Source organism: Lagopus muta, chromosome 25 (assembly GCF_023343835.1).
Source record: "Lagopus muta isolate bLagMut1 chromosome 25, bLagMut1 primary, whole genome shotgun sequence".
In the NCBI taxonomy this organism is placed as follows: Eukaryota; Metazoa; Chordata; class Aves; order Galliformes; family Phasianidae; genus Lagopus; species Lagopus muta.
The window spans coordinates 3020741-3045584 of NC_064457.1; the positions used below are offsets into that span (position 1 = coordinate 3020741).

A 24844-nucleotide genomic window follows, 5' to 3' on the forward strand; every position below is an offset into this window, starting at 1 on the left:
GGAGAGAGCCAGCCAGCCAGCCAGCCAGCCAGCCAGCCAGCCAGCCATCCATCCATCCATCCATCCATCCATCCATCCATCCATCCATCCATCCATCCGCCCGCTTCCCCCAGGCTGAGCCATGCTGGCTTGGCACTAGATACTGACACCATTGAGTGTTTGAGGTTTTTTATTTGGTGCCCTGGGAAGTGCCCACAGGGGCAGCGAATCTCTGCCCACCCAAGGCCTCAGCCCCAGCTGCCACTCAGCACCATCCCTTATGCTGCCCATTCCCTCTCTGCTAGGGACAGGCAGGGGACACAACCACCACCTGCAGGCCAGTCTTGGGCACTAGAGGTGGGCATGGGGCACAGGATCTCCATTGCTTTTTGGTAGAACCAAGGGGAAACAGAGCCACCAGGACCTCATGGGGCAGGCACAGCAACAGCTGACCCAGCTCTGTCACCAGGATATTTTTTTCCACAGGGGACAAAAACATAGGAGAGGCACAGCTGAAGGCAGCAGGATACAACCTGACCCCTGCCAGCTCTTCTGGACCCTGAGCCACACAGAAAACCAAGCACAGTACCATGACACAGCTCAAACAGCACAGAAAAAGGCTGGGAGGTTGCTCCCCAGAGAACCAGGCTCAAAGGATACAACACATCCATGTGGTTTGTGAAGGGAAATGGTGGTGGGAGACGCTGGGACCAGCACAGCTGGTGCTACATGAAAGTGGCTGCTGGTGGCATATAGGGGGAAGGAGGAGGTCACACAGAACTCAGACACTGCTTTGCACTGTCCCAGACCACAGCAATGTCAGAAGGGTGGGGGTGGTCCGGTTTGCTCGAGTGTCTTCAGCCCACAAGGCCACAAAGGGGCTGCAGCTGTTCATTGTGTTTCTCCAGCACAGGCCATGCAGGAGAACACAGCTCACAGCCTCGGGTTCTACCCAAATCCCCTCGGCCAAATGAGCACCTTGCAGTTCACAGTCTCTCCAAGGCAGAATTGTCCCATGTCACCACGTTCAGTGTATGGAGGGGCCGCTGGCCCACCGAGGTAAGGATGAGAGGTTTGCTGTGGAAGCACATCCCTGCAGTACAGTGAGGTGACGGACAGCAGGGCTGGAGACAGCCGAGGGGCTGTTAAATTACACGCAGACATACACACAAGCTTTTCTGTAAACTGGACTCCAGGAGATCCCACAGTCCTGGGCTGATCCCACAGCCAGCGCCGGGTGCAGCATCCTACATGTTCCCACGGTATGTGATGTTGGTGAAGGTTGAGGTTGCCTCTTTGTATAATGGGTTGTTGCCCTGGAAAAGAAGCAAACAGCATCACTATTTGACTGGCATTGGTGTTTGCTGCGTTTGGAGAAACTGAGGCACTGTTGGGTGTTGGATGCAGAGGGCAGAGCCTTGGAGGTAAAATGTGCTGCAGTTTAACAGCTCCCCATGAGGCTTTATGGGGAGAACAGGGGAAAGCTGTTGTGAAGGAAAGGCAGCAAGAGCCTCAGGAAGGACCTCCCCATCCCTTCCCTCTGGGAGATGTTGGACAGACACTGGTGCCATTCCACCCCCACCCTCATACTATGGGTGCCTCAATCCTTCCAGCATCCCGTGGCAGCAATGTTCCATCTGCTCATGAGGTGGAACACTGGTGTGGGCAGTGAGTAAGAGACTCATGCTGGAGGAAAGCACTCGAGATACACTGGGAAAAGCAGCTGGGACATTTTCTGTGTCCTGTGCCCGGCCCCTGGGAACAAAAGGTGTCCAGACCGCTGGTGCCACTTCAGGTCCTGCTGTGCCACCATGCCATGCATCAGAGATGAGCTGTTCCACAAGGAACATGGGCAGGAGGGGATCACAGACTGGGCTCTTATGCTGGGAGATCTGGGATCTGGATTCACTCAGCTCAGAGGATGAAGAACTCATGTCCTCGTGCACCCATCCCTTTGACCCTCACCGTGTCCCACTTAGCCCTGGCCTTCTCCTCCTCGAAGCGGGCGAACTCCCGGCGGTCGTGGATGGTGATGAGGAGTTTCCAGATGAGCAGGGCAGCCAGGCCGATGAGCAGGATGGCACCCGTCACCGAGAGCAGCACCACCAGGATGTCTGGCCCCTTCGGGCACTCTGGTGGGATAGAAGGGCACGGTTTTGTGGTCTACAGGGGCTCTTCTGGTCTCTCGAATGCTTGATTCTCCATCATTTTAGAACCTCTAACTTTGAGCATTCACACTGTTCCCCCCACACGCTGCTGTGCTGGGGAGGGGATGGGTTGTTGGTTGACCTGGGGTTCCTTTCAGAACCTTTGTGTTTGAAGGCTCTGCAGTCACACTGCCCCCTGCACAGGCTGAAAGCAGTCTCCAAGGATGCTGGAAGCTTTGCTGCATGCAAGGAGTGCCATATCCCCAATCATGGGTGCAATCCCAGCGTTACTCCTGAATGGCCAACTGGAGCTGGCTCAGTCTCAAGAAAATGAGACCCCTAGAGTCAGAACTGGGATGGGAGGGCTGAGCTCATCCTTGGCAGCTCAGCAGGGGGGTGAAACAACCTAGCAGTGTGGGGAAATGTGAGACAGAGGCAGGAAATCACAGCCCAGGTGCACAGAGCAAAGGAACAAAGCAGCACTGTTACTCATGCCAGAGCCTGGCTGGGAGGTACAAAACCCCCAGGTTAGTGCAGACCCCCCACAGCGAGTTGCAATTAGAGCCCCAGCCAGGCCCTACCTGGCTCCTCTATGACATAGAGGACAGATTTGCCACTGGAGTCCTCGTAGTACTGGAAGCGCACCACGCAGTCGTTCTCATCCTTGTAGGTGCAGTTCACAGCATCCTTGCCCCTGTCACCTGGGGGGGGGTTGAGCAGCTGTCAGAGCCCTCGTGGTGGGAGCACACATGGAGGGTGCACACAGCCTCAAATACCCACGCTTTAGGCAAAAACCTTGTGCACTGTGCTCCATCCCAGCTCTTACCCAGCTCCTGCACTGTCTCAATCTCATCACGGCACACGCGGCCACAGGACTGCTGCTCCACCAGCGTGCCCCGCTCATACTTCTTACACTCCACACATTCCCTGAAGAAGAGGGGAGAAGTACTATGAGCTGCATCAAACATCCTCAAGAAGGCAGGGCACCCTCTTACTCTTTGCTCTCTGTAACCCCAACCCACAGGAGCGGGGTGGGGGGTGGTGACCACGGTGCAGGCAAAAGGCCCGATGGAACCATCCCAGCTTTCCAACCCAACTCACTTTTTGATGGTGCAGGCATCTGGGCACGTGGGACACTTCTCGCAGGTGTTCCCATAGGAGCCAGGCTGGGTGCAGTCACACTTGCCACAGATGCAGGTGCCGTGGCCGCTGCACACCAGCCCATTGCTGGACATGCATGTGTCGGTGCGTGTGGTGCAGTTGCAGTAGTCACCAGTCCAGTCTGAGTCACACAGGCAGTCCCCACAGCTGCACTTCCCGTGCCCTGTGGACAGCCAGGAGGATGTCAGGACCCTCAAATGAATCCCTGCTGGGGATCACCCCCATGGGATGCTCCTGCACTTGGTGCATGGTGCAGGAAAGTGGAGCAACATCTTCATTCCACCATCCTTAGGGTGGGACGCTGCTGTTGCCATCGCTTTGCTGCTTGCTGTGTTCCCAGTGTTCCTCTTATCCCACCAAAACAAGGAAACAGCCAAATCTCATGCTGAGTTCTCAGCTCCTGTGGTAGTAGCTGGAGATGCTCAATCAGCTCCATCTGATCTATGCAAGCTTTAGGGATTCAGTCAGGACATCTGGTCAACCCCTGCTGTCATTTCCCAGCCCTCCACCATACATGGGAAGCTGACTGCTGGGAAAATCCCAGCCAGCTTTGCACGCTTGCCTGGCTCGGTCAGACAGACAGACAGACCGACGTCCTCAAACCCTGCCAGAGCCCGCAGCTATTTGGATTGTGGTTTGATTTTTGACTCCAGCACCAGACACAGCAAGAGGTAGAGATGCCACAGAGCCGGCACGCGCCGACCCATCCCGAGCACAGAGTGCTCTCAGCTCACTCTGCTCTCAGCTGGGGAGGGCTGGGCACCATCCATTCACATGGCCTCGGGGGCACTGGCATGAGAAATAAATGTGTAACCCTGCTAACGAGGAACTGAGTCACAGGAAAACAGTGCTGCGCTGTGTGACAGTGCATGGAAATGTGGGGGAAGGCTGGGCAGATATGGCAAAATGTGACGTGACTGATGGCAGTGGGGTCAGACAGGGCATTGCCTGCCAAAAATGGGGTTTGTGGGTAGTTTCTCCGGGGAGGGCTTGGCCACCTTTCCCCCATCTCATTTCCTTCCCAGCCCTGGGCACACAGCCAGGGTTGGCCCAAGTGGGTGAAGGGCTCAGGCACAGAGCTGGGAAACAACAGAGGGTTAATTAACAGCTTGCCCATCTCGACCAGCATCCTTTTGCCCTCTGTGCCTGATATGGGTAATGCTGTGCAAATATGCTGCACCATGAGTGGCAGCAGGAGGGATGTCACATCCCAATGCTTCTCCCCACCCTCTCCCTTTTCCACTCTGGTGATTTTTCCTGTGGAGGAACACCTCTGACCCAGAAGGGCTGGTGGGATTCAAGCAGGGGTTGACACTGCAAAACCGCTTCCCTTGGTGCCCCCCAGTCACCCTGGTGGGGCTCCAAGGATAAAGTCTACTTGTATCCTTCTGAGCCCATCCCCTTGCCAAGGCTTTGGGGCACAGCCTGCCAAAACAGGAGTCACTGCTTCGCACCCAGAGCTGATTCAGGGCTACGAAAGCCAACAACAGGAACAACATATGCGACAAGCCCCCCAAAATTTCTCCATGCCTCCGGGCAGCAAAAACACCTCACCAGCACAACCCACACCCCTGAGCACAGCACTCACCCGAGCACATCTGACCCTTGAAGCGGACGCAGGAGAAGTCGTCGCACTCGCAGTACTTGCCCGTCACCTTGCCAAAGTCACTGCTGTGGCACACGCACTGCCCACAGATGCACTCGCCACGCTGGCTGCAGAGGGGCTGTCCTGGCTGTGGGCTGCAGTTGTCCTGCTGTGAGGGGTTGTACTCCTCCTCTGAGCACTCGCAGTGTGAGCCCAGACGCCCCGGGTTGCAGCGGCACACCCCGCACTCCAGGCTGCCATTGCCTTTGCTGCAGAAGGAGCTGTTGGCCTCAGCCTGGCTCTCACAGGAGCAGTTGCAGTCGAAGTTCACCATCACGGTCAGGCTGTCCTTGAAGCCAACGGGTTTGATGGTGAAGGATTTCTGATGCTCCTGTGGGCAGCCTCGTACCTTGGCCTCGATGCTGAAGCTCACCTGAGGGCAGAAAGGCATGTCCAGGTGTTTGTACCCCCACTGGGTACCAACAATTGCAGTGTTGGGGTTCCTGTGGCAGCCTATTCCATGCCCAAGCTCAGCCAGCCCAGAAATAGAACCAAGTCCCTTATGGCTTCTCAAAGCTGTCCTGGCACTGAGCAGGACACTTGTCTACTACAGTATCTAGGCAAAAATCAGTCCATTAGTGTTCAGAAAGACACATATTCTGATTCCAGTGGACTCATATAAACATTTTTCCCCCTTGCTCTCACCCAGCTGGACCCTCTCTCCGCTAAGCAGAGATCACAATTTCCCCTGCAAGAACTTGTGCCTCCAGGAGGTGGGAGGGGAGCGGGCAGTGCAGGTGCAGCATCAGGTGAGCTCTCTGTACCACTGTGCAGAGAGAGAAAAGCGCTCCCCAGACAGGAGCCTCACCGTGTCCCCAATCTTGAGCCCCATGCAGGACTTGAGCCCAGTGATGACCTCGTTGTTGAGGCAGGTGGCATTGAAGGACAGGGACAGCTCTTCTGGAAGGTCGCGCACCTCCAGCTCCACCTTGGAGCGGATTTTCTGGAAGAGCAGAGAGGAATGATGCAGAAGACAGCTGGACAGAGGCTCACCCACAGCAGCCTCCTCACCGCAGTGATGTTTCTATGCATGCAAGAAAGGAGCCAAGCGCTCCAAGACTTCCCAGAGCTAGCCCATGCCATTTCCCACTGGGAATGCTTTAGAGGATGGGAAGGGACAGAGGTGATCTCCCATCCCCACAGTCCCCAAGGACATGGGTGGAGGCAAATGCTCACAGTTGGCCCAAGGCTTAGGGAGATGCTAAGAGCATGTGGGCTGCTTGTAGTGGTTATGTGGGGAGGAAGAGAGCTTCTTTGGGATTGTCATGGTGCACAGCTCTCCTTTGAGTAACTTGGGGCAAGGTCTGTGCCCTGTGAGGGTGATTGCACTTTTCAAGATGAAGCCCCTACATGTTGCTGCCCACGGGATTGGGATGTGGTGGCACTGCACACTCACCCCGTAGGCATCCACGATGAGCTGCAGGACGTTGCTGGAATCTCTGGACAAGGTTCCCACAGTTGTGCCTGGGATCAGCTCACTGTAGTTCTGGAGAAACAGCATAAGAAAGATGGTCTGCTCATGACAGGTGAACACAGTTGGATCAACCCATTCCCATGCACATGCAAGCTTCCCAGGGTGCTCTGAGAATGGAGGACAACCAGGCTGTGCCCAGTCATCTGTGGTCAGCTGCAAAGCGTCCTCCTCAGGACCCCAGCAGCCCCCCATGCAGGTTTCTGTTACCTGGTAGAGACCAACAACCGTATCGGTCACAGCAAAGATCAAATTGATGTTCTTCTGTGAGAGCTTCTCGGTCATTAGGCCCAGAGAGGGATAGTCCTGGAGAAAGGAAGAGACCTTACCCTGAGAACGTGCAATCCCAGCCAGTCCATCAAGCTCTCGAAGCACAGATGGACCACCCCTCTTATCATCAACAGGAGAGCCCCCCAACCTCACACTTGGGTTGGGATTTACCAGCGTGGTGGAGGCTGAGTAGAAGTTATCCTTGTCAATGTGGCACCGGGCATCGTTGGGCTGCACGATGCCAGCCAGCCTGCCATCCAGTGCGATGTGCGTCTTGGCATCCGTGGTGAAGACAAGCAGGTGGGATGCGTCGTTCCTCCAGCCAATTTTCTCCTGCAGCCAAAGGCAGTTTCTAGTGGTGCAGCAGTGAGTGCCCTACATCAGCACCTCGTTGCTGCCCTCGCTGCCACCTCAGGTCATAGCTTGGGAAGGTGAAAGACAAGCTTTGATTTGTTAGAGTGGTTATCATGGTGGTTAGCAATTGAGGGGCATATCTCCATCTGCAGCAAAATCAAGGTGCAGGCAAAGAAGACGTTCTTCTTGGTGGTTACTGCAAGGCTGACATGGGATCAACATGCCAGTCCCCAGAGCACTTGGTCTGCTCCTCTTACCTCCCAGGACCCCATAAAGGCTCTGCTTTTCCCTCTTCTTGGCTGAGGACCTAGAAATCCCCTTGAATGTTGAATGTTCACCCTGTCTAGATCTCAGGCTAGTTGCTTATGTCTCTGTCCTGGTACAGCAGGTGCTCTGTGCCAAGCCCTAGACTGAGCCTGATGACCCTCTCCAGCCCCAGCCAGGCCTCTTTAACCCTTACATCACACACGGTGGCCTGGATGATGGCATCGAAGCCACCCTCAGGTGCATCCCTGTTCCTTGAGACGCTCTGCTTCTTCACCTCCTCGTTGAAGCGCATCACCTCGTCCGTGAGCGACAGGACATGCTTGTATCCAAACATGGGCAAGCACCTTTCTCCGATCCTGTGGGAAAAAAGTTATCAGGGCACGAGTCTCATGGGTGCTTCCAGCTCCCATCTCCACCCTGCAGCCATTTCATATCCTGTGGTCCTCATCTGGATGTGATGGAGGGATCTAACTGACTATCCTGGGAGTCTGAGGGTGAAAGACCTTGTAAAAATCTGTCACGTTATAGTGAAGCTGGACTCAGATCATCTCCTACCCTCTGTCCTGCTGGGAGTTTTAGGAGACATTTTCTTAGATCCTCAACAAAAATGTTGTCTGGTCCCAAAACCAAACACCCTGCTGAAATTCATTTGCATGGGTGTGCAAACACAGTTCAGTGCTGCCCCATCCTTACAGACCTCCCTTAGCCTGAGACTTACTCGTAACAAGGGTTCCTGATGGCTTCTGGAGGAGAGATGTACATGTAGGGGGAAATGGGCTTGTCCACAAAGGCCCCAAAGCCGATGCGAAGGTTGCTGGTGAGCTTGCGCATCTCGCTGGCCAGCTTGGTACCCAGGTTCTGGATGTTCCTCAGATCATCCTTCATGGAGTTGGACAGGTCCATCAGGTAGTAGATGTCCACGGGATAGTCTTCTACTTGGCGCACTTGGACACGGAATATTTGGGAGTCATCTGTAATAGGACAGGGCAGAGAAGTAACAGATTGTCCCCCAGGAGCCCAAGGAGATGGCCTAAAACTGTTGGGAGGAGAATATCACAGCTGGGCACACAAAGGAGTAAATAACTCAGGGCAGGATGCTTGTGCATGAGGCATGCTGCACACCCCTTGAGAAGGAAAAGTGCCCCACAGATCCTGTTCTTCACACCTCCCATTACGAAGGTCTGAGAAGATTCTCCTGCTCAGAGTTGAGTCCCCTCATTGTTCTGTGACAAGTGCGGCCAACACACAGTGGATGGAGTGAAACACCCTACACATAGGCAGACAGACTTATAGGGACATCCAGGGGACCCCATGGCTGCTTCAAGACCCTCTGAGCTCCTGAGGCCCCCAAGAATCTCCTGGGTTCTCCTCCATTTCTGTTCCTTCCTGCTCCCCTGAGCTCCTCCCAGCTCCTGCTACCAAGGTTTTTGATGAAACATTTCCCATCGAAACAAAAACCTCCTTACACAGAACTTTCTGCGGAACAGGCCAGCTTCAATGACTTCTACACTTTGAAAAATAAAAATAAAAACACGGAAACAGTTAGTGCTGGCCTTTTCTTTCTGCTTTTTAGAAGAGACAAAGCTTTTTTCTTGTTCTTCGAAAGTGCTTCTTTGAAATGTAAACTGGGACACAGCTGCTGCCTTCTCAAACCACCTCTCATGTCAAGAAAAAAGCTTTAATCAACTTTAATTATTCTTTTCATCTTTCCTTCTCAATCTGCGCATCTGAGATTTTGATCTTCAGGATGGAAAAGGTGCTTTCAAAATGAAGGAGAGCCTAAACCCCAGCCCCAACCTGTCTGTACCCCCATGCAGGCAGAAGTCCCAACTTTGTCCCCACAGAACATCCATTCTTCCTCACTGAGCTAAAACTATGAGGACTGAGGTTGTGGGATGTGCCCCAGTTACAACCCTCAGCATCTGGTCTTCACTCTCAAGCTGAAGGCTGTTTCTCCCTAGAGCAGCACATTATCTCATGCCAAATGCCTTTAGACCTAAAGACAGCAACAGCCACTCAGCAGCTACACATCCACACTGGGTGGGGAGAAGGACACATCAGAGCTGCTGTCACTCATTTCAGGATCCCCCCTTGGCCAACACTAAGGATGTTGCCACTAACAGCTGATCCTGGGGCTTGAAGGAGCTCACAGATCCAAAATGTGCTCTTGCTAGGACATCCATGAGTGGATGGATAATAAGGGCAGGGCTGGGTTATGTGTGTTGAAGAGCACAGTCACAGCAAAGGCACCATTTTTCTCCATTTCCCCCAAACCCCTGGTGGGTGACACCAGAGGGGACATCAAACAGGGGGAGTAAAACATGAACATTTATTTCAAAGCCCCTTTATGTAGGTCTTATGTCAAAGTTCTGTGTCAGCTTTTTGGCACCAAGAAGTCAGTAGCTAAGGTTTAAATAGCTTCATAAAACAAGCCCACGAGATGTTGAAGCCTCATCCCATCCTACCCCCCGGGGCCCTGCAGGATTGAGACAAGAGAATGAATGGCACCCATCAGCCTCCAGACTGCCCAAGTGGGGACACTGCTGGGGGTTTGTCACAGCTCCAGTCTGGCACTGCCATCAATGGCTGTGAGACAACCTCAGCTGGAAGGCCATGGTGATGGTTCACCCATTATTTGACCTCTCTGGGTTTCTCCCACAGCATCATACAGACTCTTACCCGGCCGCAGGTTCAGCTGAATCCTCTGGGGGCTCATTTGGGTGGTGGTGGACCCCCCTGAGCCCTTATCACTGAGGGGTCGCTCCTCCAGGACTGTAACACTGCTCCTGGGGAACTCGATGAAGTCCTTCCCACAGCCATTCTGCAGGAGGTTGGTGAGCAGGTCGCAACGTGGGGATGACTGTGCCATCACCTGTGGGACAGGACACGGTCAGGAGAGATGGACAACTCCTCCGAGCCAAAACCCTGCTGAGATTCAGGAGCTGGAGCCTCGTATTTGGGTTCTGGCAAAGCTAAGAGGGAAATCACTCTAATTGTGTGTGTGCACAAAGAGGGTGAAGCAGAGCAAAAGCACAGGCAACTGAATGTCTTTTGGGGTTTTTTTATTGTTATCTTTTCCAAACGTTGTGAAAAGATGACCCAACTTCTCCCCAGTGCTCAATGCAATCGTCAGAATTTTGCTGTGAGCAAACTCAGTTCTGCTGCAGGAGAACCCAGTGCTCCTATCCGTTCAGCTTATCAGCAGCTCCCCAGCTTCCTGCTGGAGCCCAGCAGGAGGGAAAGAGATCCAAATAAGGAGAGAAGGAGCAAAAAGTCGACCAGGCTGTGGGAGAGGCAGTCAAAGGTCCGTCAGATGCAGGAAACGGAAAGTGTGAAGTCACAGCAGGGCTCCAACCCCCTCCTCCCCCCCCCGAATTTCCTAGAAAGCTTCCTGCCCTTATTGCAGGGTATGCAGAGGGGTCTGGGCAGTTCCAGAGATGGGTGACATTTCCCATCAAGACTAATAAGGGAAGAATTCCTCTGCTGCTGCCCTCCCCTCAGTGGGGCTCTCCCAGTTCCCTCCCACAGCACAGAGCTTTTTCCATTTGGAGTCCTGGGAGGGGAGAGAAGCAGATCTGCTCCCCCCAGCATCACCGCAGCTCCTGCCCAGGGTATCAGCTCCCCCAGAGCCAGGTAGGCTGAACCCAGGAACTGATCTGTGTGCTTTATGCAAGCAAGGGGAAAAGTGCAAACAGCATCAGGAGGCCCTCCCTGGCAGCAGTGGCCTTTGTCTGCCTTTTTCTCCTCCCTCAGCCCAAGCAATGGCCAGAAAATACATCAGCAGGCGTGTTCCTCCCTGGTGGCCTCCCACTCCTCTCCACGCAGCATGCTGCAGTGCACAGGACATGTCATCCATCCACATGAACTCCTTGCACCCCTCCAGCTCACCCCATGGGTTCCTACTGCAGACCACAGAGCCCTCGAGGTCATTGGACCTCCGGAGCCCCATGTCCCCATAGCCACCAAGAGCTTTCCCAGTGCTTTGGACTCAGGAAAGAACCCATCAGTAATTACACACGTTCCTGTCCTGAGCAGGGAAAGCACTAGAGATGAGGTTGAGAGGCAGAATGGGCAGAAAGGTTTTTAACTAGGACTCTGGACTCTTTGGTGATACCCATCCCCTTCCACAATCAGTGGTATAATTCCTATTGAGAGATACCCATGCAGAAGCTCTTTCACTCCAGAACAACACCCCTCTCCTTTTCCTAAAGGTTGTTGACTTGGCACTCTCAGGAACTTCAGTTGGAGTGACTCAGAGGCAGCTCAGACCCACCAGCACAGCCCTGATGGCACCAGTAGGGGCTCCCCATAAAGGAGATGCTGCAGGGCAGGGGGTGCCATCTCCATCACAAACCACCCCCACAGACCCTGGTAGATGCTCCCCAATTCACATCCCTTCTGGGCAGCTGGACCAGTGACTTCCAGAGGTCCTTCTTCTAACTCCTCACCCACTCTGTCATTTTCTGACCAGGGTTTCAGTTCCCCACCTGCACAAGTTCTCTCTGGGACTGGGTACCCAATGAGTTCACCCCAATCTCCACCTCTAAACCCCAAAAGCAAGGACAGGGCCAGGCATGGTGCTGTCAGAGCCAGCCATCACCACTGCAGCATGTTGCACATCCCCAGGGCATCTCCGTTTTCATCTCATAGGCAACCACAATCAAGGAGAGATTCTCTGCAGGAGAGCTGGAGGGAGGACCCAAGGCATAGACATCCCTGCGGATTCAGCTAAAAGCTTCCAGAGTTTCTCCAAGCCAAGCCCTGGCCCAGCACTGCTCCCTTCCCCTCAGAGAGCAGGGGGAGGCAGATGACATTTTGGGTGGGTGAGACCCTGGAAAATTTGCCATGACACTCTCTAAAGTGATTTCAGAGCTCTAAGGCTCAGCTGGCTTTTCCCAAAAGGGAAAGTGAGTGGGTGGGCACATCAATTAGCTGCTAGGGGTGGTCAGGAGAAATGAAGAAAAGTCAGCTGTCCTCTCTTCAGTGCTCAGTGATCACAAGAAACAGCAACAAAATCCCCCTCTTGTCCAAAGCCAGGACGGAGCAGGAGTAACTGTTAACCCTGAGTGGGGAAGGAATGAGCACAAGAAAGGTCGCTCTCCCTTTAAACAGGGAGGGGGAATCAGAGACCTCCCCCCCCCCCCAGGGATATTAAACAAACCCTCAGAAAAAAGCCCTTGTTTGCTAAATTAAGACAACGCTCTCCAGATGTTGGAGGCAGAGCTGTGAGCAGCTCGCACAGCCCGGCTGCTGGCAGTGGGATGTTCCTTCACCGCCTGTCACGTCTGTCCACGAGCACAACCCCAAACAGCGCCTGAAATATTGCCTTTTTTGGAAACCTTTGCTGATCTGGGGAAAGAAAGAAAAAGAAAAAAAGGCACAACTAAAAGCTAAAGCCATAGCAGCGCCCACTGCAGCGTTAACACACCAGCAGCCCAGGCTGGGAAGGAGCAGATGGAGGATTGAGTTCTTATCACGGCACAAATTCAGCCACTCCTTGCAGGACACAAGCGGGGCTCATCCACATGAGCATCCTGTGCAGCCTGTGATGGGAAGATGCTGGGAGGTGCAATGGGATCTGCTGGGACCTACAGGTGGGCAGCAACTGGGGGATCATCCCACAGCTCAGATAAAATTCCTGGTCTTCTCTCCACTTGTGGATGAGAATTCCACATTTGCAGAAGCAGAAGACAAAGACGAGTCTTTTCTTAGTGCTTTCTTGCAAGGCACAAGGAGTGCATTGTTACGGCAGTGCCTCACTGAGCCCTGCAGCCTTAAGTCCCCTTTATCTGCAGCTCATCAGATGCATCATTGCTGGGAACTTCCCCTCTTACATCCCTGATAGACCAACCCTAAGGGCAGCATTTTTGGAGAGCATAGTGGCACATCTTCCCACATCTCACCCACACCCAGACTGGATTTCAGAGCCACAGCTCTGCTCTCACGTCCCCTTTAACTCCATAACCTAAAACAGGAACCTCATCTTCCCATCCCCCATTTTCCCACAGTTAAAAAGGCATTTAAACCCAAACTCGAGTTCTAATCAGTATTATTTTTCCTTCTCCTAAATCCCCTTTCCAGCCTTTCCATGAATCAGATTCCTTTTAGTCAGAACTTTACAAGGACCCTTCAAGAAGCAAACCAAAAGGGAACCAACTTCACAAGCATATAGTTTGAGACAAAATGAGCTCTCAGTGGAAGAAAGCAGCACCTCCCAGAGCTCCCACACAGAAAAGGGGCAGATTTGGAGACCAAAGAAGGAACTCAGACTGAACTCCACTGTGCACACTGTTATCGTCGCTACCAGATGCCACTGAGGTCTGTGTTTAGACACAGTGGGAACAGATGGAAATGGATGTAGCTGCAACACACCATCCCAAAGCCCAGCCCCAGCACTCACCTCTGCAGAGCACCATGCACAGAGCGGGCTGACAGCCAGGCACTGCTTGCAGGAGGTCACCCCTCGGGTAGTACAGATGTTACTCCCTTGGAACACCAAAACAGAGAGCTGTCACTGCCTGCCCATCACCATCACCATCACCATCACCATCACCATCACCATCACCATCACCATCACCATCACCATCACCATCACCATCACCATCACCATCACCATCACCATCACGACAAAACTCCATCCCACCTGCACACCCTCATCCCTTTCCCAGCCCCCAAATCCTATTTTTCCCTCCCTACTCCTTTAATAGCCACCTCCCCCCAGCCCAACACCAGCTGGGCTCCATCCTGCTGACATCTCCCACCTGGCAGCCCAGTGGCAGCTCCTTACAGTGCCCTTGACCCTGCAACCCTGGGAGACATCATCTCTGGTGCCTCTCTGTGGGCATTTGGGGGCTGTGTTGAGCTCCAGGTGCAGCAAATTGTCCCACCTGCCCCAGTCTTGGGAAAGAAGGGGAAAGAAGTGGTTCCTGTCCAAAATGAAGCTGATAGCTGCTTGTGATACTGCTGTGGGTAAAACTGGAATTGGCAGTGAGGAGACACGCCTCAGTTGGACATCACATCCATTCATGGGGCCCCAAAGCCACCAGCACCCACTGGGGCAGGGAGGGCAGAGGTGGGAACTGTATGGCTCTCTGGTTCCAACAGCTGATGCAATGAGGGGACATGAAGTCATCACATTCAGCTCTTCCTCTCTCCTGAGACACAGTGGTCCCCAGCATCCCTGGAGCAGGTGGGCCCTATGGGAGCTGCGTGCCCTCCACTGTAGTCCTGGGATCTCCTGGTACCAATGTGGAGTTGCTGCAATCCCCCCATGCTCCCCTATTCCCTGCCCAGGACCTTCCTTTTGCAGCCACAATGTTTTCTGCAAAAGTAGGAGGAAATACATTGTGAAACACAAAGAGGAAACAGCAGAACAGTGAGATCTGGGCTTTGGGCAAAGCCACATACACTGTGCCCTCTGGTATGCAGCGTGTTGTGCAGAGTGGATGCATGTTCCTGCATGAACACGGTGGCACAGGGAGCTGAGCACAATGCTGGGACACAGAGAATGCCACCAAGCTTAGACACATGGCCCTGCAGCATTTCGTGTTTGCTCAGCTTTGGGGTTGTATCCACACCTGGAGCTCTCAGCATACACCAAAATCCCCAGCTGCAGCTTATCACAATGAGAAAGCCACTGAGCCCAAAGCTGGGAGCATCTTCTGAACTGCAAAGCACAGGGGAACCCCATGCCTCAGCAACATTACAGAGCAGCACTGTGTCCCCTTGGTTGGGATGGAAGAGAGGTGCCCAGGACCCTCCCTCCATGATGGGGATCCCATTTTCTGCCTGATTTTGGCATACAGGACCACAAATTGGGTGCTCTGCCCCATCACCAGGGTACGTGTCTGAGGATGCAGGACTTTTCCCATCCTCCAGCACTGTTTTGAGCTATTCTCGATGTGCTCAACACACAACTAGATGCAACTCTGGCCCACTGGGAGGAGCCCAAATCCCCCCGGGCGCCAGCAGTGCTTAACATAGGGCCCTTATCACTAGGTGAACATGAAGGGGATGGTGGCCAGCCTCACTTCCTGCCTTGGGAAATACCCCTATTTTGTCATCTACAGCTTTGTTTGCATGGCTGAACACAGTGGGATGCATCAAGGAGCAAAGATGCTGCGGTGTTGTGGGCACAAAAGTGGGCTGGAGGAGAGCAGGGGATGCTGAAGGCTGAGCACAGCCTGCTCTCAGCCCTCAGTGCTGCCTGGCTGTGAGCAGGTTAACAAGATTCCAGCACAGCCTAAACTAATAAACTCTGTGCATCTGATTTATTTTTTTTTCCCATTCATTTTTAGGTCTTGTTTTTTTTTGTTTTTGTTTTTGTTTTTCTTTTTTCTTTTCCAGCCATAAAAGCAAACCAAGCAAAGCACAAAAGCTGTATTTATTTGTTTTCATTACCACGAAAACAGCTGGCCTCCTATAACGAGCTGCTCCTAATTACTCAGGCCTTCAAATAAAAAAAAAAATAAAATAAAAATCCCAACACATGGAACACGGGGTGCTGACACGAGCACTATGGGAAGCACCATCGGGGCCAAGGAGTGTTCAGACAGCACACTGCAAGTGATGCACTTGGAATGCCCCGACCCACGTCTGTGGCTGAGCATCCCCCTTCCCTGACTGGGAAAAATTACTCAGCCCTCAGCCTACACCCCATGTGCTGTGTGAGCCAGCTTTTCCCCCTGCTAATATGCAGAAATCTTGATAAGGATGCTTTAGAAAACTTGGTAAAGGTACAAGCTGTTTTGACATCATCTCTGGGTTTTCTGCTTGACTAAGCAATAGGGAGCTTGGCTTTTTTTTGGCCGCTCCTGCTCACTCCATCCAGGGCTACGTCATTTCTTGGAATATTTCCTCATTTACCAGCATCTTCCTGCAGAGGAGATGCCCCAGGCTGGTTATGGGACGGGATAAATACACAGCCCCAAAAGTGCAACCCTACAAACTCAGACTCCCCTAGGGCTGAGCGCATCCATACAGCTGGCTCAGCACATCCCAGCCTCGGGCTGTTCCTGGGAACTCACCGAATCCAGCATTCTTTAACCAAAATAACATTGACCCAAATCCCCTCGGGTCGGGTCTCTAAAACAATGGGGCTGATTTACAACCCGGGAGCTGAACAACACCCCTTTGTGGCTGCAGGATTTGCTTTTCTGGAAGCTTTGAGCTCAGGAACGCACCTGGGGAGGACATTCCCTTCCTTGGGCTGCTCCTTCACAACGCATGGAAAGTTCTGAACAAAGCAAACTGTGTTTGTTCTGGTGCCAGAAATCGGGGCTTTGAAAGACCAGCACCAAAAGAACAGGAGAAAAAATGGACCTGATACATCAATGCTGACCCTCGAAATGAGATGGATATGGAACTGCTGGCCCTGCGTGCTGCCATTACTGCCTGCTGGCAGAGCCCACCCCAAGGCTCCCTCTACAAACCAGCCCCACAGCCAAGCACTGCATAGACAGAGGGGCTGAGATCACTCTGCCCAAAGTGAGAACAAAGCAGGGAGCCCCGAAAATTAGGAAAATTCAGAATAGGGGAGCTGTGCTGAGGTCGCTCTCTGCCCACTGCCCCTCTGAACGACTTTCCCAACAGCGTGGGAAAGAAGAGAATCCCAGAGTTTAGGGATGACAGCATGCAACCCAAGCACTGCATGCAAACGTCAGGGCAAAGCCAGCATTCCAGCCCCACACCTACCCCAGCTGCCAGCAGCGCAGAGCACCAGGATGCTGAAAGCGACGCGGAGTTCCTCCATCTCCTCCTCCGAACCCCGGCTGTAGGGGTGTGGGATGGCCCTGCCGTGCGATTTTGGGATGGTTTTGAGCCGTCCAAGGGATGAATCATGCGCTGGGTGTGTGTGACACACATACACACGGAGCGGGCCGGCCGGAGGAAGCTACGCTACGCTGCTTCGTCACTCGAATTGGAGTCGGGCAGTGCCTCCTCCCGTCCTGCCCCCCGGAGCTCCTGCTGCTTATTCCCCCTCTCGGCTCCTAAAAGGACTTAAGGAACCTGGGCACAAAGTACAGGGCGCTGCTGACCCCCTGTAACAGGCTTGTTCCCATAGGCTCTTCTGCTGGGTTTAACTGCTTGCGAAACCTCGCTCACTCCCTCCGTTCGTTAACCCTTTCGGCCGCGCGGGTTTTAAACTTGCTGAGGCTGAGCTGCTTCAGAGCGTGAGGATTTAAGGGGAAACAGAGCACATGCGTATTGCAATGACAGTGGGGCTTCTCAGCAGCCTTTCAGGTGGGAAAATCGCTGCTGGAACGGTCCCGGAGCTGTGCAGGAGGACGGGTACAAACCCGACATCACGAAAGGAGGGAAATTCAGGCTGGGCTGCGTGATTTGGAGCTGATTCTCTGCTGCTTGTGCTGGTTTTCTCTCACAGCCGGCAGGCACAGATCCGCACAACCCCACCCCGCTGTGCGTGCACAGGGCTCATTGCATCTGCCCGGACCCTCAAAGGAGATAACACGGGGACCGAGGCTTTCTCTGCTACAGGAGCGGCACTTTTCTTGGCCAAAAAAGAAACTTCTCAACGTTTTCTCTTCCGCCCCCCCTCCCGTGAAATCCTCCTCCCGCCCTGCGGTGCTGCTGCCCTCCGGCGGCCGCCGGGGCTCTGCTCTATGGGGAAATTCTCCTGGGATCTCCCCTCTGCTTCCTTGACGTGGATTTACTATGGAGGGGCCCAGAGAAGCCCATCGATCCTCACTCGTGTTGACAAAGTGCTGCTTTTCAACTGAAACTGCGTTGCTCACAGCCCCATCCAGCCTGGCCTTGAACACCTCCAGGGAGGGGCATCCACAACATCACTGTTCCAATGTCTCACTGCCCTCACAGCAAAGGATTTCTTTCCAATATTTAGTCTAAATCTCCCCTCTTCCAACTTAAAACCACTTCCCCTTGTCCCATCACTACCTGCCCTTCTAAAAGGTCCCAACCCAGCTTTCCCATCGCTCCCCTCAGGTACTGGAAGGGCTATAGACCCTTTCCTGGCTGGTGCAGGAAGGTTCTGCTTGTCCTGCAAGCACTGCTGTGATGGGGATGTGGGGCACATGAGGATGGGAGGCACTGGGCAGAGCGTGGGCTTTCATTGTTGCTTTCTGGGGGTTGGGTGCTGCCTGGAGAGCTGGACAAAAACTTTCTCATAGAGCCCCAACTCTCTCAGTTGTCCTCATAGTGGACAGGCGCCAGCCCTCTGATCATCTTTGTGGCCCTCCTCTGGACCCGCTTCAGTAACTCCAACGTGTCCTTCTTGTGCTGTGAGCTCTAAAACGATGCAGTAGTTCAGGTGGGGTCTCATGAGAGCAGAGCAGAGGGGCAGAATCACCTCCCTCACCCTGCTGGTCATACTGATCTTGATACAACCCATGGTTGGCCTTCTGGGCTGCAAGCACAGATTGCCAGCTCATATTGAGTCTTTCATCAACCAACACCCCAAATCCTTCTCCTCAGGGCTGCTCTCAAGCCATTCTTTGCCCAACCTGAATCTGTGCTTCAGTGGACCAAGTTGTCAGTCCCTCAGGTTCTCTTAGGGTCACAGAATCATGAAAGTTGGGCTGGACCTTTCAGATCCCCAAATCTAACCCATCCCCAGTGTGCCCACTGACTGTATGCCTCAGTGCTACATCCCCATGGTTTTTGGTGTCCCATCCTGCCAGGCAGCTGGGTGCCTGGCCTAGCAAAGGGACACAGAGAGTCCCTTTGAGCAAAGAGAGTGGTATACTCCAGCTCGTGCTTCCAAAAATTCAGAAATGGGGATCTGATTCTTCTAAAAAGAAGGAAAATGATACAAAATTTTGTATTTGACTCCTTGAACCCTTTCCTGGCTAGTGCAGGAAGGTTCTGCTTGTCCTGCAAGCACTGCTGTGATGGGGATGTGGGGCACATGAGGATGGGAGGCACTGGGCAGAGCGTGAGCTTTCATTGCTGCTTTCTGGGGGTTGGGTGCTGCCTGGAGAGCTGGACAAAAACTGAGCTGGGGGGAATCAGTTGTGGGATGCTCTGCATTGTGAAGCCCTGCTTGGGATTAAGGTGAAGAGCAGTCAAGAGCCAAGTGTCCCCATGCCCCTATGTCCACAGGGGTGGCTGTGATCCCAGTGTGATGCTGCAGTGCCCAGTTCCAGCGTACAGAACAGGTTGGAGCTGGAACTGGAGCCAGCAGAGGGAGCAGAAACTCCTCCAGCCCAGAGGCAGCAGGGAAAGGAGCTGCCACTGGGATGCTCTGCTCTCCCAGGGGGATTTTTCCTGGCTCTGGGGTTGAATGTTGGGGGTTCGGTCCCCTTGTCCAATCCAGGCTTCCTGCTTCATTCCTTCTGCTGCAAAATGCCCCTATGGAGCAGGGAGAGCAGTGCCACCAGGAGGAAAAAGCAACAAGTAAAAGTCAAAGCAAGCTGCTTTGTGCCCCTAAAAGCCACAACAGGGACTCAGCTCTCATTTGTTTAATAGTGAAATCATTGGCATGTTCCTATCAAGCCACCCTCCAGCCCCAGCCAGCCGGCCTCCTGCTCGTGCCTTTAGCTGCAATTTATCAATTCTCATTTGGGTTTATGAAAATCCCCTGTGGGGGCTGTGCAAGCAAAGCGAGCTGAGACGTACACAGATCAATCAGAGCACAGAATCCCCGTGTCATATCTCTTGTCCTGCACCACCCAAACACATCTGCACCCACACACGGTGCACGGACCATGGCTGCTGCTGCTGTAGGACCCCGAGCTGGGAATGGGGGTGGGATGCAGAGATCTGGGTGCAGCATCACTGTGCTCCCTTCTGATGGGGATAAAGGAGCACGGGAAGGGGGAGATGGAGGCGCCTGGGTGTAAACACCCCCCAGCCAGAGGATGATGATCTGGTTGTCAATTTAGGACAGAAGAGCAGAGCAGAGCTGGGGGTGGACGGGGCTGGATTGGGCCAGCGCTGCTCTAAGGAAGGAGTGGGTGGCACAGAGCAGCAAGCAGGGATCGGTGAGAGCAGCACGGACCTGAGGCTCACAGGAGGGTGCATGGGGGGAACAGGGGAGCTGCTGGTGACCCAGGCCCAACACTGATGTGGTGGGCTGCTCTGGGAAGCAGGTGGAGGTCTAGGGGAGAGGATGCGTTAGGGCAGGACCTCAGGGGTCAGCGCACAATCAGGGGGTAGCACAGACGAGGGTGTGGGTCCCCATAGCAGGGTGAGGGGCTGCAGCAGCGTGGGGAAGGGGTGGGCAGCCTGGGTGAGCTTGGAGGGGGGAGGAAGGCGGTCCTGGGGGGAGGCTGCAAGGGGGTGGAGTTGCTGGTTTTTCTTTGAACACGGGGAAGACTTGAGCTGGGAACTTGCATCCGTGGAGCTCCCAGCTAGCAGGCATCTGCTCTCTGTTCCTGCTGAGGGTCCCCATTACTTCGGGGTGGCAGCAGGGCAGGGAGCATGAGGCTGCCTGCTGCTGCCTTCCTCTGCCCTGTGCCCCCTTCTCCTTCCCTCTCCGTGCTCGGGTGACCGTGCTGAGCTGCTGGTGGCATCTGGCAGCCCACCGCCCCTCTCTGCACACCTTTCCTTCCCTTCCAGCCCAGACGTCGGGAGCAGACAGACAGGAGGTGGCACAGAGGAACCCACGGGATGTGAGCGCAGCAGGGGGAACCGCCAGCTCCATCCCACCTTCCTCCAGCGGTTGGGACCTCGCATAGACCATGAATGGATCCTTCTTCAACCAGAGCCTCCTGGAGCAAGGAGCATACCCCAACAGGACCCGGGGTTTGGGACTGCTCCTGGCCTGCTGCAATGGGACCGGCTCGGTGCTGGCACCCGACGGTGGCTCCTCGGTGCTGGCACCCGACGAGCGCAGCCTGTACATCACACGCGTGGTGCAGATCGCCGTCCTCTGCGTCCTCTCCTTGACTGTGGTGTTTGGCATCTTCTTTTTGGGCTGCAATTTGCTCATCAAGTCGGAGAGCATGATTAACTTTTTGGTGAAGGACCGAAGACCTTCCAAGGACGTGGGAGCTGCGATCATGGGGCTCTACTGATGCCGTGGGGCGAGTGTAAGCAAGTGGCTGGAGCTGGTGCTGAGATGCACGTATCCATGTGTTCGGGGTGGCTGGGGGGAGTGGGGAAAGGGGGATGATGTCCTTTCGTGTGTCTGTGTCCATGGGAAAGCAAATCAGTGCTTCCCAGTGAGCAAACTCCATCGTGGTGAATGGGGAGATGTCCCCCGCGCTGTGTGAAGCGCAACGACCAGCATCGTGTTGCATGCAGAAATGGCTTAAGTTTTGCATGAAACTTGCAGAAACGGTGATAATGTGCAGATCTGGACTCTTGCCTGCTGTTACCTTGGATACTGCCTCTTGGGATTTAGGGCTAAAAAAATAAAAAGTGAAGAAAATGAGGAAAAAAAAAGAAGCGAACTCACTACGGAATGGAAAGAAATGATGAGGGAAGTGGAGTGCACGGCATAGAGCACATCTTTGTCCATGGGGCAGGGGAAGGGAAGGGCCGTGTGGGTCGGACAGCAAAGTCTGCATGCTGTGAAACGTGTCAATCTGTTGTGTTCCGGACCTCAAGCATGCACCGCTGGGTGGTTTTGTAACAGGGAGAGCATGTTCCTCCTCGATTTCTGAACTGTCCTGTCAAATAAAATGAAGATTTCCTCTTTCACACTGTGCCAGAGGAAGAAAAGAAAACCCCCATAAACACCAAAACCACTCCGTCCTCCCCAAAAAAGCATGTTTGTTTTGTACGTAATGGCTATTTTTTCCTCCCCAAGTGCTGCGTTGTTACGGTCTTTGAGGTTTTTGTAGCTTTTTTTTTTGAGAACTGGTGAACAGACAGGGAGAAAAAGGGAAAAAAAAAGAAAAGAAAAAAAATAAGAACCTGTTTCAAAAGAATTTGGTGTTGTCTTCATTTTCTTTCCTTCTGTGTGCAGAGCTCAGATATTTCAACCCCAGTTCCAGAGGTTAAATATAGCTGTCCCACCTTCCAGCTGAACTCCAATTAAAGGCTGTTATTTCAAGCAGAAACTAACATGCTTTTTGTTTTCCAAAGGCAAATATCCTTTTCCTGAGCAAATAAATTTGACAGGAACGATGTGCTCTGTGTGTGTGTGTTAAATACCTGCATGGCATCAAAACACAGAGGTGCGTAAGGACGCTGAACACATCTTGCAAAGCATCATTTCTGACTCTGATTGAAATCTCCTTCTCCTCTGATTCTGATGAGCTGCCAGAGCTAAATTGTGTGAGAGGAGGAAGACTCCCAGCCTTTGTTCTGTGATGGAATTACAGCCCTGTCTGTGGGTGTGAGATGGAAATAATGTGAGTTTTGTTGTGCCAACAAGATCCCTGCTGGGTCTGCAGCTGTAGTGGGAAAGCACTCCCGGGTCCAGCAGGAGCTGCTGATTTGATGGACGTGGATGTGAATCCAGAAGGACAACTCTCTGCCTTTCCCAGTTGCAGGAGCAGGATTATGGCAGGGTTTGTAATTAATCAGTGTTTGCTGAGCACCTTCCTCAAGGTTCCCTTGGGGTATTGGTGGGGCACAGAGCGAGATGAACGCAGTGCTGTCGCTGATTGCTCTCAATGTGCAGAGGCAATGTGGCAGCAGGACCAGATTTTGTAGGGTCACAGGAGCAGGAGGTGGAGGAGCAAAGCCCCACCAAGAGGGGAGACCTTCCCTTGGAATCCCAGGGGATGAGCCCAAATCTATGTTGGTTTATTCATCCTCATGGCTCTTTCTTGACCATAAGGGCTATGTCTACACAACCAGGTGGTGGGAATCAACAGAAGAGGGTCTGCAGCGTGGAGCACTGCTGGGCACCATCCTTATTACCATCCTCATAGAATCAGAAAGATTGGAAGAGACCACTGAGGTCACCAAGTCCAACCATACCCCACAGCACATGTCCCCACAGTGTGGCTGAGGTTCTGTCTTGCTTACAGTGAGTTGAAAGCATCTGTGAGCAAATCCCCTTGCCTTGAGATTCCCAATACAAAGACGATCTCTCCATCAAGAGGAAGAAATATTTGGGGATTCTGAAGGACTGATGTCAGCAATGAGAAAACAAGAAGGTAGGAGAAGCCCAGACAGTGAGGTGCTTGCTCCAGGGCTTGCATAAGGATGGCAGCCCACAGTCGCTCTTGCAGCCCACAAATAACCCTTCTTCCTCATCCTACCCCCTGCCCACCCATTTAGCTGAAGCTTGTGAGTGGGTATTGACTCCCACGAAATTTTTAAGCAAGTTTTTTTTTTAAATTATTTTTATATCTGCTTGAGAGAGGAACATTTTAACATTATTTTGCTATTTTTTCTTTAACAGTTCATTAGCTGCCAGAACGTCACTGGTTTGCCAGGAGCTGTGCAAGTAGGACTGAAAGACAGTGCTGGCTGTACTGTGCAAGGGAAAGCAGAGAGAGGGGACCAGCACATTGGGGGCAGAGTGAGGATCAGACATTGGGAATCATTTAAGCTCATCTCCTGGTGATAAAGCTACCACACAATCCACAGCCACACTGACCAGTGGGAGTGGAGAGCTGAGCCACATGCTCTCCTGGTTGGCACCTTTTTGATGAGAACAGTCTGGGTTTTATCATAGAATCACAGAATGGTCTGGGTTGAAAAGGAGCACAATGCTCATCTGGTTCCAACCCCCTGCTGTGTGCAGGTCACCAACCAGCAGCCCAGGCTGCCCAGAGCCACATCCAGCCTGGCCTTGAATGCCTGCAGGGATGGGGCATCCACAGCCTCCTTGGGCAACCTGTGCCAGTGCCTCACCACCCTTTGTATGAAAAAATTCCTCCTAATATCCAACCTAAACCTCCCCTGTCTCAGTTTAAAACCATTCCCCCTTGTCCTATCACCATCCACTCACATAAATAGCTGTTCCCTCTCCTGTTTATATGTTCCCTTCAATTACTGGAAAGCCACAATGGCAGTGCATGGGTGATTAAGCAGTTCTGCTAATGGCATCATCCTCAAGCAATCTGCTCTGGACCTTCGTGGTCCTTCTCCAGGAGCAATCCCCACCTTGGGGACTCTGTTCCAGCTGGAATTACTTATTTCTACACAACCATCAGAAGAAGGCAGGTGTGAGAGAATTTCCTCCTGCAAACAGCAAGCCTCCACCTGTTTGCACCATTGGAGAAAGGAAGAGATGCCTTGACCCACTGGTGACAACCAGCAGCCCTGGCCATCCCATCCTGCCTGCAGGTGCAAGAAACCCAAAGCAGCTCCCAACCCCTGCCCCAGCAGCTCAGCTTGTGGGCAGCGAAAGAGTTAAGCGAGATGAGACAGACAAACAGATTAAGGGGAGGGAGGATCCCTACCTGGCACCAGATGTACCAGAGCGCGTGCACCAAACATACACAGTATTTAATAATTCCTGCCAATTGCCATGGTAATGAAGCGCAGAGTCAGGTTGGCATGGCAACCACCTTTTTTTTTCTTTTTGAGGCAGGGAGGCATTACTCAAGTTGTAACCTCAATCCAGATGGAGCACTTTTCTGAGAGGATCCCCCCACCCCCCCAAAAAAAGTAAAAAACAAAAGAAAGAAGTGAAATAAAATCAAATCGGATAAGTAGCAGTTTCCT

The 24844-nt window shown here is 53.1% G+C and overlaps 2 protein-coding genes across 2 annotated transcripts; one reads left to right on the top strand and one right to left on the bottom strand.

The window, feature by feature from the left end:
- Positions 1-171: 171 nt before the first annotated feature.
- Positions 172-17290, bottom strand: ITGB3 (integrin subunit beta 3). The gene is made up of 15 exons (XM_048926964.1): positions 16988-17290; positions 13695-13780; positions 9974-10166; positions 8013-8265; positions 7488-7650; positions 6845-7006; positions 6614-6709; positions 6329-6418; positions 5741-5875; positions 4876-5305; positions 3228-3450; positions 2953-3053; positions 2708-2827; positions 1945-2111; positions 172-1295 (listed from the first exon to the last, which is right to left on the bottom strand). Exons 1-15 carry the CDS (start codon positions 17043-17045, stop codon positions 1227-1229), a joined length of 2346 nt encoding a protein of 781 aa, XP_048782921.1. The 5' UTR covers positions 17046-17290; the 3' UTR covers positions 172-1226.
- A 3266-nt stretch (positions 17291-20556) lies between these two features.
- Positions 20557-22070, top strand: RPRML (reprimo like). Its single transcript, XM_048927013.1, has one exon. It carries the CDS (start codon positions 20953-20955, stop codon positions 21286-21288), a length of 336 nt encoding a protein of 111 aa, XP_048782970.1. The 5' UTR covers positions 20557-20952; the 3' UTR covers positions 21289-22070.
- Positions 22071-24844: the final 2774 nt, after the last annotated feature.